Source organism: Microtus ochrogaster, linkage group LG5 (assembly GCF_000317375.1).
Source record: "Microtus ochrogaster isolate Prairie Vole_2 linkage group LG5, MicOch1.0, whole genome shotgun sequence".
NCBI lineage: Eukaryota > Metazoa > Chordata > Mammalia > Rodentia > Cricetidae > Microtus > Microtus ochrogaster.
This window is the reverse complement of record NC_022031.1, coordinates 13,515,985-13,531,172: the sequence shown is the minus strand read 5'-3', so window position 1 is coordinate 13,531,172 and position 15,188 is coordinate 13,515,985. Positions and strand designations below refer to the sequence as shown.

At 40.0% G+C, this 15,188-nt stretch overlaps 1 protein-coding gene across 10 annotated transcripts in view; it reads right to left on the bottom strand.

Annotated features, from left to right (window-relative positions):
• Eya1 (EYA transcriptional coactivator and phosphatase 1) overlaps positions 1-15,188 on the bottom strand; it is a 144,270-nt gene that overhangs the window by 49,466 nt on the left and 79,616 nt on the right. For all 10 annotated transcript variants that reach the window (XM_013351920.2, XM_005361874.3, XM_013351919.2 and 7 more), the window contains 2 exons: positions 13,855-13,994; positions 11,819-11,902 (listed from right to left, as the gene is read on the bottom strand). In XM_013351920.2, coding sequence (XP_013207374.1) covers positions 11,819-11,902; positions 13,855-13,994 — 224 coding nt within the window. The remainder of the gene's footprint in view (positions 1-11,818; positions 11,903-13,854; positions 13,995-15,188) is intronic.

The window sequence follows — 15,188 nt, the reverse complement described above, 5'->3', positions numbered from 1 at the left end:
AAAAACACAATAAGTCAAATCTGACTAAGCTTCTAATTCTAGTTAGCAGTTTGTAGAAATGCATGGGGTGAGGAACATATCCCACAGAGATGGAATCAAGAAATCATAAGCCTAGAAGATGGCTGATCAGGTTGTTTCAACAGAAGAAATCATGATTTTAAAAAGAAAAATTTTTAAAAAGGATTTAATAAGAACACCCAGATCGAAAAACAAGAGAAATTGAATAAACTGCAGAAATAAATGAATAAAAAACCTTGAACAAAGATTCTACAAACTAAGGGTAGAAGAGAAGGACCAGAACTTAGTGTTAAAACACCTCATGTCCACAGCTGATATTACACTCAATGGTTAATGTCTAGGAACACTGTAGGATCAACATGAAGGCAAGGACCCTGTTTTGGCCACACCCATGTAGTACAGTAGTGGAAGGCCTGGGCAGAGTGATTCAACAAGGACAAATGACAAACACCAAAATTGTAAAGAAAGAAGTAAAAAGACCTGTTTTCAGTGACTTTGTTATATAGGTAGAATGGCCCAAACAGCCTGAAAAACGCAATAAATAATAAAAGTCAGCATAGTTTTGAGATTCACAACTTACAGGAAAATCAGCCATGTTTCTATACACTAATATTCAATGTGGGGCAGAAATTAAGAAAACAATTTCATTTACAATGACCACTATAAAAGTAATCAAGTAGCTATGAAGAAACCAACGGAAAAAACACTCAACATTTGTAGAGCATAACCTAAAAATTATTATTAAAAGAAAAAAGTTAAGTAAAAAATATAGAAATACATAGAAAGATATCCCATGTTTATAGATATAAGATCAATATCAAGATGTTAATGTAAAGTGAGTGTACTCTTTAACAATCATTATTTTTTTAGAAATAAAGACAAATCACCTGAAAATGTAGAAGAACCCTTAAGGGAAGTAACTTAAGTAGTAAAACAAAAGCAATCTTAAAAAAATAACAACAAAGTTAGCAACGTTATACTTTTAAATTTTACTGTAAAGCCACAGTAAAGAAAGCAATGTATTTTCTAAATAAGTAGAATTTAACACTAGCAGAATAGAGAAGACCAGAAATAAATACCTGTATATATAGTGAACTTATTTGTGGCAGGGCTGGTGAGTCCATTCAGTAGTTTTTTCTATGCTTGGATAGCCACGTGCAATAGAACATAGTTGGGTCTTTACCCTAACACATACACAGATTCTAACTCAAAATAAATCAAAGACCTAAATGTAAGAGCTAAATTCTAAGTCATTCAGAAGAAAGCCTTAGAGTTGCTGAATATGGCAATGATTTCTTGATGTGACACCAAACAAGCAACAGAAGAAAACAGACAGACTCGACATCCTTAAAATTAAAACCTTATATGCATCCAAGAGCACAGTCAACTGAATTGAAAAGGCAATATTATTACATATTATATTATACGTGGTAATAGGTTAATACCCACGATGTCTAAAAAAATGCCGTCAATTCTAAGAACTGCAACATCCAGAATGTGGGACACTGTTGAATTTTCCTTTGGTTTGTGAAGACTTTTTAAAATGTGTAATTGCATCTAAAACATTTTACAAAGACTTACAAAACTCGCATGATAAACAGCATGCTCGGAGGTGAGTAACCTGTACCTAGAAGGGAGAGGCTTAGCACAGCCCAGTAGCTAAGTCTGCTCTGCCTGTGACATCTTGGCTTGTTTCTCCCTACAGTGTGCTCTCCTGAAAACAGAGGAATGCCTAGGTCTGAACTCAAGCCCCAGCTCCTTCATCTCACTTGTTTGTGATGCTGATATGATGTAGAGGACAAATCTTAGTGTCTTAGGAATCACAGTTACACTGGAGAGCCACGCTAGGACCTCTGGCATTTAGGGGTATGTTTGTTTGTTTGTTGTCGCTTTATTTTGCAAAGATCCCAAAGATTCTGAGTGCTTCCCTAATACCCCAATAGCAGAGCCATCATTTGCCCTCCAGCACTAGGGATTTCTCACTAGGCAAACATTTGCAGCTTCTAGGAAGAGCTTTTCTGGGTTAACACAGGAACACAGGATGCATGCCTCTAGCCATTTTAGTCCTGCGGATTCCGTACAGCTTCCCTCTTAGTTATGAGGGGTGACACCGCTTCCATCTCACACCACTGACAGACTGTTAAAGCTTTCCTCATCCCTCAGCAACCTCTACAAGAAGCTCTGGGGTCAGTGGTTAAGAGCACTGACTGCTCTTCCAGAGGTCCTGAGTTCAATTCCCAGCAACCACATGGTGGCTCACAACCATCTGTAATGAGATCTGGCACCCTCTTCTGATGTGTGGGCATACATGGAGGCAGAATGTTGTATACTTAATAAATAAATCTTTTTTTTTTTTTTAAAAAGAAGCTCCTATGTGCCTCTAACTGCACAGGCCAGTACCTCAGATTAGGTTTGTTTGAAATGGTGGCATGAGGAGATGAGTGTGCTGGGTACCAGAGTTGACTATAGCCCTGAAGATTCTGTCTATGCCCCTGAGCAAGCCACATCTATGCAGTACAATTGTCTGATATACCTCATGGATGTTTTGATGATTACTAACTATACTCAAGCTACTCTATGATACAGGGCCAAATACTGGGTACAGCCACTATTTCTAGCCAGACAAATTCTTTCTCTGGAGTCTTAAAGTTTAGATAGTCCTAATAGGAGATTAGCAATGAACAGCACACAGTAATGAAACCTTAAATTCTCCAGGAGTTCTGGGGTAGAGTTAGGTTCATGGTTACTTGGGACTTACTTGACTCCAATGACTAAGTCTGAGTCTCTGCTTCTAGCCTTATATTTTTGTCCATTTTTATTGAACATGGCTGCAGTTATGTCTTTACTGAAATTCCAGTGTTTGCACATAGTATTTGAACTTAACTATGATGTCAATAGCACTCTTTGAAGATGCTAGGTCCTCGTCCCCCATTATCTTGACTTCATCAGCAAGTTACACTGTTTTATGTCATGGCTATACGATCATCTTTCACACACCAAGGCAAAGAGCCGGCAGGAGTTCTCTAAGACTGAACAGCTGAGTCATGATGTCACAGAGGGTGCTTGGCCACTCTAGATGGAGCACAGCTTGGTGACATGATCAGAAAGCGGATGTCAGGGCTTTTTAGAGAAACCACAGAGCAGTCACATGCTTTGTCTTACTGATAGATAGCCTTGCACGACGAAACCTACTTCTACCATATGAGCAGCTTCATCTCCGAGACCTTGAGTTCATCCTGAGCCAACTGGACCATGCTGCCAGATCACAGTTCACACCACACATCCCAACATACTGTAGGACAATCAGAGCGCCTCTGGAGGGCTCACTCCCTTCCTGGCTCTCTTTTCCACTAGTCTTTGATTAGTTGGTGTGCTCACTGCTGGAGCTGTCTACCTGCCCAGCACCGGGGAAGCACACTCACCAGGCACAGTACAGTAAATAACCCATAAAACCATGGCCTTTCTGCTGCTGGAGACGGGAAAGCTGCACACTGAACACAGTGGTCACAAACAGCCAAAGCGAGAAGAATGTAATGCCCCTCACCAGCCAGCTTCAGGCGACATGACACTCCATTTTCAGAGGTAAACACAAACCCCCACAGAACTGAGGCTGCTTCAGAAAATTGTTATTATTCATTTTCTCAAAAAAAAAAAAAAATAAATCAACTCTTGGCTCAGTGCTTGGTGCCCCTCGAGACTCAACCAAAGACAGAAACTTGAAGGAAACTCTGTTTTGCTTTTTGGCTTTTACAAGTGGGATCCTGAATGTTTCTGTGGATAGAAGCAAAATATTTTTTCTCCTTTGTTTACAAAGCTTATATTTAGATATTTCTCTGGCAAACAATCTTTATATGGAACTGCATTTAAAAAGATACACTCCAAGATTTTTAGGATTGATTTAGTAAACAAAGCCAAATATCTCAGTAGATTCATCCAAAAGTCATTTCAGTTTTATTATAAAGATCCTTATTATATTTATTATAAGGAATTGATTATCTTTAGATCACACCAAAACATGGATGTTTTCATTATTTGGGTAGCCTGAAAAGTTGTTTAAGTTTTGATGAACCTCTGACTTACAAGCCATGTTTCATTAAAAACCAGAATAACTTACCAAATAAATGATAAGTTAATTATATAGAATCAAAACCAAAAAAAAAATGAGTTTTGTTTTTCACATTATTATCATGTTTACATTTTAAATGTACAAGTATGTTTTAAATGCATGAATGATGCCTACTGTATAACTTATTCCTATATGAATATTCCACTATTCCTTCAGATCACGTCTATGCCAATTCCTAACAACTGATGTGTTGCTTTGGACCACAAAATTAAGTGTATCACACTTTTTAATTTGCTATTTATTCATCGTAGGTTAAAAAGAGCTTCTATAAGACAGTTCAACTCCTGCAGAGACTCCACGCGGGTCCTCCGGATAAGTACTCATATCTTGAATTCATGCAAGTGAGTCTAAGGTTATTAAATGCTATCTGTACTGGTTTTACTTGGGCAGCAAAGCTGCATAGGCAGCAATTACTGACGAGCCCAGTGAGGCATGAGGCAAACAATGCAAGCGGGTTTATGAGGATTTGTTGCTCAATGTGAAAAATCTTGCTAGGTATGTTCAAATCAAGCTCAGATCTTTGGGGAATATCAATCAAATGAAAGAAAAAAATGTGTTTAAGCCCCTTAAACAATCCCTTATTTAGAATGCTTATATTACATCCACAAACAGGGACTGGCTGTCATTTAAAAATTCCCCCTATTCAGGAGCTTTTGTTTTGGAAGAAAAAGAGGCTGAAGAACAGGAATGGGCACTTTCTGTCCTGAAGTGGTTTATTTTTAAGGCTCCATGCTAGTTGTTCACGGGGCAGAGATTGGGGATAAGCTTTGCAAATTGCTCACTTATCTGAGAAGAGAGAGGAATGTTGTGAAATGCTATTTCGCTTACAAAACACTATAAAAATGTTATTCAAGTAGGATGTGCTATTTCTAAGACTCAAGTCCCCCACTGAAGTCTCTTTTCCTTCCTGAGTGGCACCCAGGGAGTGATGACTTTGTCTGGAGTGGGAAGACCCTCTCATCGGAAAGCTGGGGTGAAAGGTTACGCTGGGAGTGTTGAATGTAGTTCTGTTGTCCATTAGGAAATAATCCATGAGAGGTTGTACACTTTTGAAAATCAAATCATGGTTGAAATATTGCTTGATTGTGGTGAACACAGAAGATCTAACCCCTTGATGTTGCTAATCAGGTCATTTTCCTGATTTTATCTGGCCCCAGCCTGTGTTCATTTTCTCCTTACTTAAAATATGACCTTTCAGCATCATGGAAATAATACCCTACTAGAGAATTAAGAGAAAGACTTTCACCTTGGCAAAGATGAATTTCAGTTGTGGAGAAAACCCATTGAATCCCAAACATGGGAAAATTGCCAAGACGTGGTATAAAGAGGAAGGGAAAAGAAGAACACTGGTGTGAACCTAGCCAATTTTCCTCCATTGTCTGGCCCATGAGATGCCAAGGGCAAGACTCACCACTAAATCCAATCAAAGGACCCATCAAGATCTCATTTGTGAACACTCACCTATCTATTTCTCCTTTCTAGTGTTACAGCCACTGTTTAGATCTTAATACCTCCCTACCCTAAGCAGTGTGCCATGATTTTTTTTCCCTATTGCATTAATCTCAGTTGTACATTTCCATTGTATCAGTATAGTGTGCAATATTGCTCATGGTATCTCTGCTCATAGTGTAAGATCCTGCCACTAAATTATACCCACAGCTCATCTTTGGTGGCAACAGGCCAATTTAAAGACTCTGTTATATTGCTGGTATTGCCTGGTAATAAATGTACTTCCCTAGAGAGAATATTTTTCTGTGTCAAATTTCTTCATTGATAAATGAAGAGAGCAACTGGATAAGAAATAGGAAAGAAGCTGGAGGAAGTTGCACCAGTTTCGTGATCATATTGACACATTTTCTGCTGTTCCCTTTCTCCAGGGCTGATCCTCCATGATTTATAGGTATACTTTCTTTTCTCTATATTTTTTGCTGTTCTAATAAAATATACATGTCCATCCATCCCATCCACTGGACCCCTAAAAAAGAAATAAGATCTTGGACATGAAGTGCCCATCTGGAAGCTTTGCATTGCTCTCCAGTGATCCCCAGGATTGCTTTCATATTTCAGATAGGATGGTTAAGGGGGCAGAGTGACTGCGATCTAAGGAGTTGTTTGAAAAGCTTCAGGGAAAGGGAGGTGGCTGGTGCTGGCAGAAGTGGACAATGGTGGGGAAGTTGTAGGACTTCTGCTCATTAGTCACCTCCATTTCATAGTGTTTTACAATAAAAGCAAGGCTATGTATACGATGACGGCAGCCAGTTCGTGAGTCCCTGTCTACGTTAGTTTTGCCTACAGTTCTGAGTTTGGAGGAAATTACTGGTAGGTAATGGGAAAGAGAGTGGCTTCAGGACAAGGCTGAAGACAAAGGAAGAGGAGGCTCATTCAGCTGGGCATGTCTTTGATGTTCAAGGAAACGATGCTTTTCATTCATGTATGTTGAGGTTTTATATTCTATGTCATCACATAGCATCCAGAGCTTGTATTTGGAGCCAGGCACTATCTTCTCATTTTAACCCTATTTCCCATTAACATAAAAATAAAAATAAAAGCAGAACATTTTCCTATGATGTATTCATCTCCTTTCAGCTACCCAGATAGAGAGTTGGTGCTCTCTGCTAGTGACTAGAGCCCCCATGGGATGAGGAAATGATTTTTAGGTTCACTCATTGGTCAGAGTTAAGAATTACTGCTGTGACGCTACCCAGTCACTAAGCGTATGGTCTCTTTCCTTCTGTGTACAGTGAGAGCCCTCACAGCAGAGCTGGGGCTACTTTAGCTCCGTCTACAGTACATCACTCATACAGCTTCTCTTTCCTCCCCGTTGATTGATTGCTGACAATGACAACAATCCCAGAAATCTCTATACACTAAACTCTGCATCCCAACACTTAAACAAAGCCCGGAATATACACTTAACAGTGTGCTAACTAAGATATATCATGGAGCTGGGATGGGGCACAGCTGCTAAGATTCTTGATAAGAATACTGGAGCCCATGGGTTGGGTCTCTATCATTGCCCAAAACCTGATCCCACAACTCAGAAGGAGGAAGCAGACGGTTCAGAGGTTTAAGGTCATCTTCAACCACACAGCGAGTATGAGGCTAGCCTGGGCAACATAAGACCATGTTTCAGAGAGAAACATTGAATTGTGTTTGTGCCATTACATAGTAAGCCTATTTGTTAAATGACATTGCATCTTCTCTAATGAATTTGCTGGCCTGACCTTCCCCAGGACTCCAAATTCATATAGCTGGTGCTCACATGGCTTGATTGGACAGTTAGCAACAGTGCTGCCATGATCCCCGTACCCCAAAGGCAGAATGAAGAGGAATCAGTCCAAAGTTCAGAGCAGAGGATAAAGTGGGGGCCACCTTTCTCTTTAGGGGCAGAAAATATTTTAGGATTATATCATCTCTGACACATTTTAAAGTTTTTGATTTTAAAAATAATACTTTAAGAAAATAAAATAAGCCTCGTGGCTTAAAGAGCTTTCAAAGTAGAATATATTTGACCTACAAAGTAGGGTCTGTAAGGCTCTGGTCTAGATGTTGAAAACCTGAGAGACACAGTAATTACGTGAAATTCAGATTCTGAATGAACAGGCCTGGCTTTCTTGGAACATGGCCATGGTTGTTTCTGTACCATCCCTGGCAGTATCAGAGCAGAGTACAGCAGTTATGACATGGTCATGGCTCTGTTCTAGCTCCAAAGTAGAGATAATACTAGTCAGTAACCAGACCCTTTTGGGAGTTTAGTATTGTCCCCTCAAACAAAAGAAGGAACATATATTATCACTGGCCAACTAAACTATCCAGAAGAAATGGTCTAGAAAAACTGTTCTCACATCTCCCGCTCCAAGTACCAAATGACCACACCCACTAGAGAGGCTCAGACAGTAGAATGTCACAGTGATATCCAAGAGTCTCTTAGAACCTGGGCATATTCTACAAAAAAAACTCCAGGGGCACCTATAAGTTCAGCAGGTGACATGATTTACTTACTATTGGGTTTTAACATCAATAAGACACAGTTGAACTCAAGCTTTTGAATTCAAGCTTTAATATAAGTATTGGAGGAATCCTACAAGCCAAGCAGTTGGCTCTGCAGATGAGCACTTGACTCTCAATTGTAATAAATAACCTGCCCCAGGTCAAGAGCTTGGGACAGAGACAGAGATACCGGAATTTAAATCTCTAATTTCCATTACACCATAGGACATGCCACATACTGTCAGTTCGTGAGATTGCCAGGCACAATTCAAGAATTTTGTTGTTTCTGACAGTTAAGTCAAAGGGTTTGCTGCTATTGTGATTGCTGTATTGTTTTTTTGACAATCAAGTCTCATCTACACTCAAATATATGTACTTATTAAATAACTTAATCCAGATATAATATTCTGTTTTAAATATTTCTATGTGTGATCCCCAAATCCTGCCAATTCCTAATCTATAAATTAACCCTCGTAACAAGCACTTGGGTTACTTGATCAAGAAGATCAAGGTGTTCAAGGTACTCCCTTGGATTCATAGTGTCAGGTCAACCTAGGCTACATAAGACTCTATTTCAAACAACAACAATAACAACAAAACGAAGCTAACAAAACAAACACACAAACATGGAAAACAAGCAAAACAGCCTCAAAGCCTAGGAAGGGAGCTTCATGGCATCATTGTTGAGCTCAATGAGTATCAGACAGTTCAAAGTTTGAACAGGACTCAGAGTTAAACCCACTAAGCTTTCTGCCATCTTCTCCTATTTTAAGTGTTTATGCTTTGTTTTTTTCATAAAGCAATGAATGAGTTGTAATACTCTTCATATCCACACGAGTCAAAATTCCAGGATAGAGGGCTCCTAAGTAACAAGGAAAAGGAAGCATGGAAGGGATCAGGCACTTGGGTAAAAATACTTCCAGAAATTTCTCATGAGTAAGGACCCTGCTTGAGTCATTATTGACATAATAGTAAGTAGAATACCGTTAAGTTTGGGATGTATAATTCAATACTGAAAATTGGATTACATTGTTTGTTTTAAGGAGAACATTCTATGGAGGAAAAAATCTCATTTTTATTTAGTGAAATTCAGGAATTTGGATATAGTTTGGAAATAGATTTTTAAAATGCATTGAACAAACACAGCTAGAATAGAGATTACTAGAAACACCCTAATGACGCTAACACCACAGACTCTACTTCTTGCTAACATGTTCTTTCTCTCCTCAGCCTTAGCTAGGTTGTATAGAACACTCTTTTCTCTTTTTTTGGCCCCACCACCTTTGTTACAAAACAACACTTCTGTATAATACCCAGAATGCCTTCTTCCCACAGCTAGGATTACACAGAAGGTGGGATATTCTCAGTCCTTTGGAGGGGGTTATATATTGCTCTAACATGCCCTAATTTTGTATTATATCTACAGATCCTGTATCCCCTTACTAAATGACCCACTCGTTGAGTTGCCTAAGCTACTGTGACTAAGCTACTTCTCAAATATCTGGTTGCCATAGAGACAGAACAGCTACCACATTGTCAGGCATTCATTTCTTTCTATGCATGTAGAGGAAGGCGGAGCCACATACTTCCCTGACAATGGTCAAGAACATAAGTAAATCTGCACTCCGAAAAGAGGCATATTGTCACTAAGCTACCTTCAGACTCTGGAGGAACAAAAGAGGTGAAAGCCGTTCCAGGCTACTTGGTTACTCTCGTTGTTTAGAAGAATTCTGAACAATCCTCATATTTTTCAAGAATTGATTATCTAATTTGAGAACAACTTCTACCCAATTCTGATGCCCCCTAATACGGGTATATGAAATAAGTTCTCTTGCACAGCTCTGGCTGCTTCTCAAGAGCCTTAGCAATATCTCTATCTCCAGGTAAGGACAACAGGCTGGTCATAGCATCCAGCACAAAGAAGATGCCGGGTAAATTTTCGGGAGGAAATCAGACAAGGGTCTGAGGTACTTCTGGTCCTAAGCTTTGCAATGCTTATGCTAAAACTGGTACCCCAGCTCTGCCCCGTTCTCCCAGAACACTGGCTTTATCTGCCAGCTGCCTTTTTCTAAGTTGGCACTGTTGGTGGCTCTGAGAATAGTGGTCAGTTTCTATGGCATCAGTGTGGTTCTTGGTGGCAACTTTTAAAGGCTCGTGCTTTGCTGTGTGGCTTCCAAATGCTGCCCATGGAAACAGCTGCTTATCCCAGCCCTTTTCCATGGGTTCCAGAAACCACCGGCTTTCTTCATTAGGAGTAAAGTATCAGAGCATGCTGTGGCTCAGTTAAGATGATTGTCAAGGCCCTACTAACTACTTGGAGGTTATAATCAGCTTTTATGTACTAGACTTTTTTAAACTAGAGACTGATATAATCATAACACGAATACAAAAATAAACACCACCAACAATAACCCGACTAGAATTTACTGAATCCTTCCTGTGTGTTCACTGCCTAGTAGAGGCTTTAAAATTTTTTTGAACTGATGGATTCTTTGACATAATTTTAGATGTCTTCTCACAGAGAAGTTATTTAACAATAAGATAGGATATCTGGTACTTCATATCTATCACTGATTATGAACGCAAATGATGGGATGTCCAGATCTTAGAAGAATGTGTGTGCGCATGTGTATGCCTGAGCACTCCAAGACTTTTAGTGATGAGATCTATAGTTAACAGTTAGGGAACTTGGACTATGACACTTAAAGTACAATTTTGCCTCCAGACTTAAATCAATATCAGGTATTAAATGTATATTTATTGATATAGGTATCTGCTGAAAAATGAATATGTGGTTATATTTATAATGAAACTTTAATTCCTTTTACAGTGTCAGTTTTGATGTTGATAATCCTCTTGTTTCATTAATTTTTGAATTTATTTTCTTAGAATCCAAGCTATTCTTAGTTTCAAGGACCGAAGCCTCTATTTCTTTAGCCATTAAAAATTAAGAAAAGTATACACAGGATAACTTTAGAAAATACCCATGTCCAGTTCAAATAACATGGTTTTGCATGGGTAAAGTCTTTTAAAACCAACAAACAACATACTGCAAACAATTTCTAGGTTTTAGGAAACCCAAGAACCAGTTCACTAATAGGAGGTAATCTGTGATATTCTTTACCAATTTACCAAAAGAAATACCATCCTATGTACATTGAACAACTGTAATACATGTGTATTAGTACTACTGTCATTCCGGAGCTTACCGTCACATACTATTTACATTAATTTAGCCCCAACAGCAAAAGGTCACATAAAAGTATCCATAGTAGATGTTTTAAAAGCAAAATACCAACCCTGCTAATCATTGCAGACAACAGCAAGCAACACTTGCCCCACTCAATGTTTTAAGAATAAAGGACCGGGCCAGCAGAAAAAGCACAACCAAAAGTTCTTATCCTGTTACATATTCTCAATATCATCTCATCACTTTTCTCCCTGGAAAAATCTGAAATATGCATGAACTGAATGAAATATGTCTTCTTTTTATGACTTAAAAAGAATCGTTCTTCCCCCCCCGCAACTTATGTGTTTTGTCTTTTGTGTGTATTTGGCCACACTGATAAATCATGCTACTTTTTGCATCTTAAATGTAAACGCTGCCCACTGGAAAAATGTTAACAAGTAAATGCTAGTATGTTTGCACTCCTGCAACCCAAAGCTGGTGCTTGCCGTACTCACCCTCCCATATCGGTTGGCGTAGGAGCCCGTGAGCAAGGAATGGAAAACAATGATCGTCTCATCCAAGTCCCAGATGAACACTCTCTAAAGGGAAGAACTGAGTCAGTGCACCTTCGCTCTGCTTGGGAACGGCTGTCAGTTCATTTTGACATGGCATTGTTACTTTTAAATAACATAACAAAGAAAAATCAGAACTTGAGCTTTTTTCAAACACAGCTCTTCTTAAGGGTATCACCCAGCTTTTCAGGTCTCATCTCAAATGAGATACAAGAGGACAAGCGTTTTCATGAAGTCAGTATAAACATACAGAGAGATAGAACGCAGGCCTTTTCTATTCTGTAGTAATAGCTCCACTCAGTTCCCAGGAGATGAGCAATGAGTTGAAACTAGTCGGCTTATAAGTTTTGAGGGAAGGCTCCGAAATCGAAAGCCATTCAAAAGGAGACCTTACCTCAGAAGATGAGAAGAATTATTAAAATGAACTCTTACGGTTTACTCCAATTGAGTTAATTATTAAACATTTCACACATAAGTTGAAGCTTTACCTAGTTCATTCACCTTATGTCAGTGGCTAGGCAGTTGTCAGAAGGACAGGTTGTGTGCCTGACTCTCAGCATATATGAGTACTGCATCCAGCAAAGGAGATACTTGGAAAAGCGAACTGTGTCTAAACTGAACATGCTTATACTTGGTATTCTGTAAATGGTCCAAGATAAAGCCGTCTATATTGAATTTACATTTTATTGGTATACTAAGCAGTCTAGACATGGTTTAAACTACTGGGGAACTTGAGATACTGCTCGGTGGTAGAGAGCTGGAGAGCTGGTCTAGCATGTGGCAGGCCTCGGCTTCAGCTCTCAAAATGTATGAGCAACAGCAGGGAGACTGCACAGGGCATGCGTGAACAGCTTGTTGCAATATGGGGGACTTGCACCTGTGGACTTGGGTATCAGCAAGAGAGTCCTTGAGCCTGTCCCCTGTGGACACAGAGGGGTGACAGTAGATTTTCATCGGGTGTTTTCAGTTTCCAAAATTCAGCAGGCTCCTCACACACACCCTTAGAAACTGGGAACGAGTATTTTCAATTGGATTTGGAGTTCATTTCAAACAGTTCTTTGAGATACTACACATCTCCCCAGCTTGCTTCCCTCCTTCTGTCCCTCCTCACGCCAGCACACATTCATGTGCATAGACACTGCTGGAAAACGTTCATCTTTTCAGCCAAAATAATCAAGTTTTCCACCATCATATTTTTACTTTGGCAAAAAGTTAGAAACTTAATTGCAATGGCTTCAAGGCAATGTAATCTGCCACTCTGTCGGTTCCTGCTTAATCCTCTTGCTTTTGAACTGCACCAAAACATGTCGCAGTAGCTGATTACCCTTTCAGTTTAGAACATTCCAGACTTCCCTTTCTCAATGTACACAGATGTGTTTTTAGTTTCAAAGTGGAACTTCCTAAGTTTTTTTTTTTTTTTTAGGATGGCACTCAATTGAAAAAGAGTTATACACAGTTGTACGGTACAGTTTTGTGCAAGACAGAGTGCCATGTAGCCTAGGCCGGCTTCAGATTCACCATGAGCCAAGAATGGCTTTGAACTTTTGATTCTTCTACCTCTGCCACCATGTTCTGGGAATACGGGTATAATGTGCCCACATCTGGCTACTCTATTTCTTGAGAAAGAAAGAGATGTTGTATTGTATAGACACTATGAAAGATATAAAGGAATAAACAATTACATACAGCCAGGAAGACACTCAATGGTATAGCACTTATGCAGGTTGTTTGAGGTTTTGCGGTCCACCCCCTGTATTTCAGAGTAACAGCAGAAATAGCCACTAGCAAATTGTTATATAGACTAGGAAAACTAGGGATGATAAGCAGATAATAAGAAAGAGAGAAAAATTGTTTCACTGTGTTAATATGAACAACAAGCAATGACCAAAGTGTTGGGCTGTTTGTTGATGGTCACAGGCTGATTCTGTTGACCCATTAATGAGCTATGTGTCCTTATTTGAGTATGGGCAATGACATACCTCAAGATCAGAATCCGGGGGAGGTGAGGGGTTATTGTTTCTCCTGCCTCGGCCACGTGACTTCCCATCTGACCCTCGACGCAGTCGGTCAGAATCCGAATCTTTAATGGGTGTTGAAGGGCTGTGGATCGTACTGTACTCTGTAAGAACAGAAAGAGGACGTTCAAGTCCCACCTCCATGGTGCCAAGAACAGCCCTGTTTTAATTCACGGGAAGCGTAAAGAGTAAAGCACATTCTGTTTAGCTAAAGTGCTACATTACATTCTACTTGCATTAGTAAATAGCTCAGGGGATATGAGAACCCAAGACTTGTTTTGAAAGTACAGTGTGGTCAAGAACCACTTATCGTTAACTAAGGGTGTGAGACAGCAGGCCATATTGCATTGCCTCTATTTTCCTGGGTCCCTGTAATGAGCTGGTGTTCCTTCCCCAGGGGTCTCTACTTCTCCTTCCCCAGGGGTCTCTACTTCTCCTTCCCCCCTGGTCTGCATTCTCCCTTCCCAATGGTCTCCACCGCTCCTTCTGCCTTGGTCTCCACTCTCCTTCCCCCCCCCTCCCGCTCTCCAATCTCCTTTTCCCAATGGTCTCCACTGCTCTTTCTCAATGTCTGTACCACTTCTCTAATTCCATAAATGGCCCCTGGCCACCCGGAGAGCCTGACATTTGTTTCGGCAATGGCTCCCCCAGTTACAAACAGGATTCTGGTTCATGGAGAGAGATGAAAAGACAACCAGCCCCAGGGCAGGGAAATCTGAGTCACAGGATAGATTTTTTTTCCCAAAAATTTAAAATTACCATTTTTTCTTCATTTTATGTGAGAGTAAGTGTGACTTGATAAGGGGGCAGACTTTTAGACAAAGCCCACCTTGGTCTCGCACCCACCTGGGTTCTTCTTGTGTCTTAGTCTCTTTGAAGCAAACATCGAACACCAGGCATAACATTACAATTACTCATCTGGCAAACTCAAAGAAACCACTGGAAAAATTACATAGAAACCACAAAATAAAGAATAACTCCGAAAAGGCTGGAAGGAAGAGTTGAACAGTTCTGGACTCTGAGGAAGCGTTTTATCCTGTGTCCAGAATGAACAAACGCCATTCACTCTCACCTCGTATTCTGTTCCCGAGTCCCATCAGATAATCCCCACTCTACCCAAGTTTCAGATGGCCCTGGATGGCTCAACCCACCAGGCTCTGAGCCACATTCCTTCACTAGATAAGGATGTAGATCCCTATTTATTATGAACAAGTCTTCTTCGCTGTGATCATGCTGCTCAGACATTACCAGACAGAAACCATGAAGGGCAATTGAAAGCCTGGCAGCCTTTACTAACA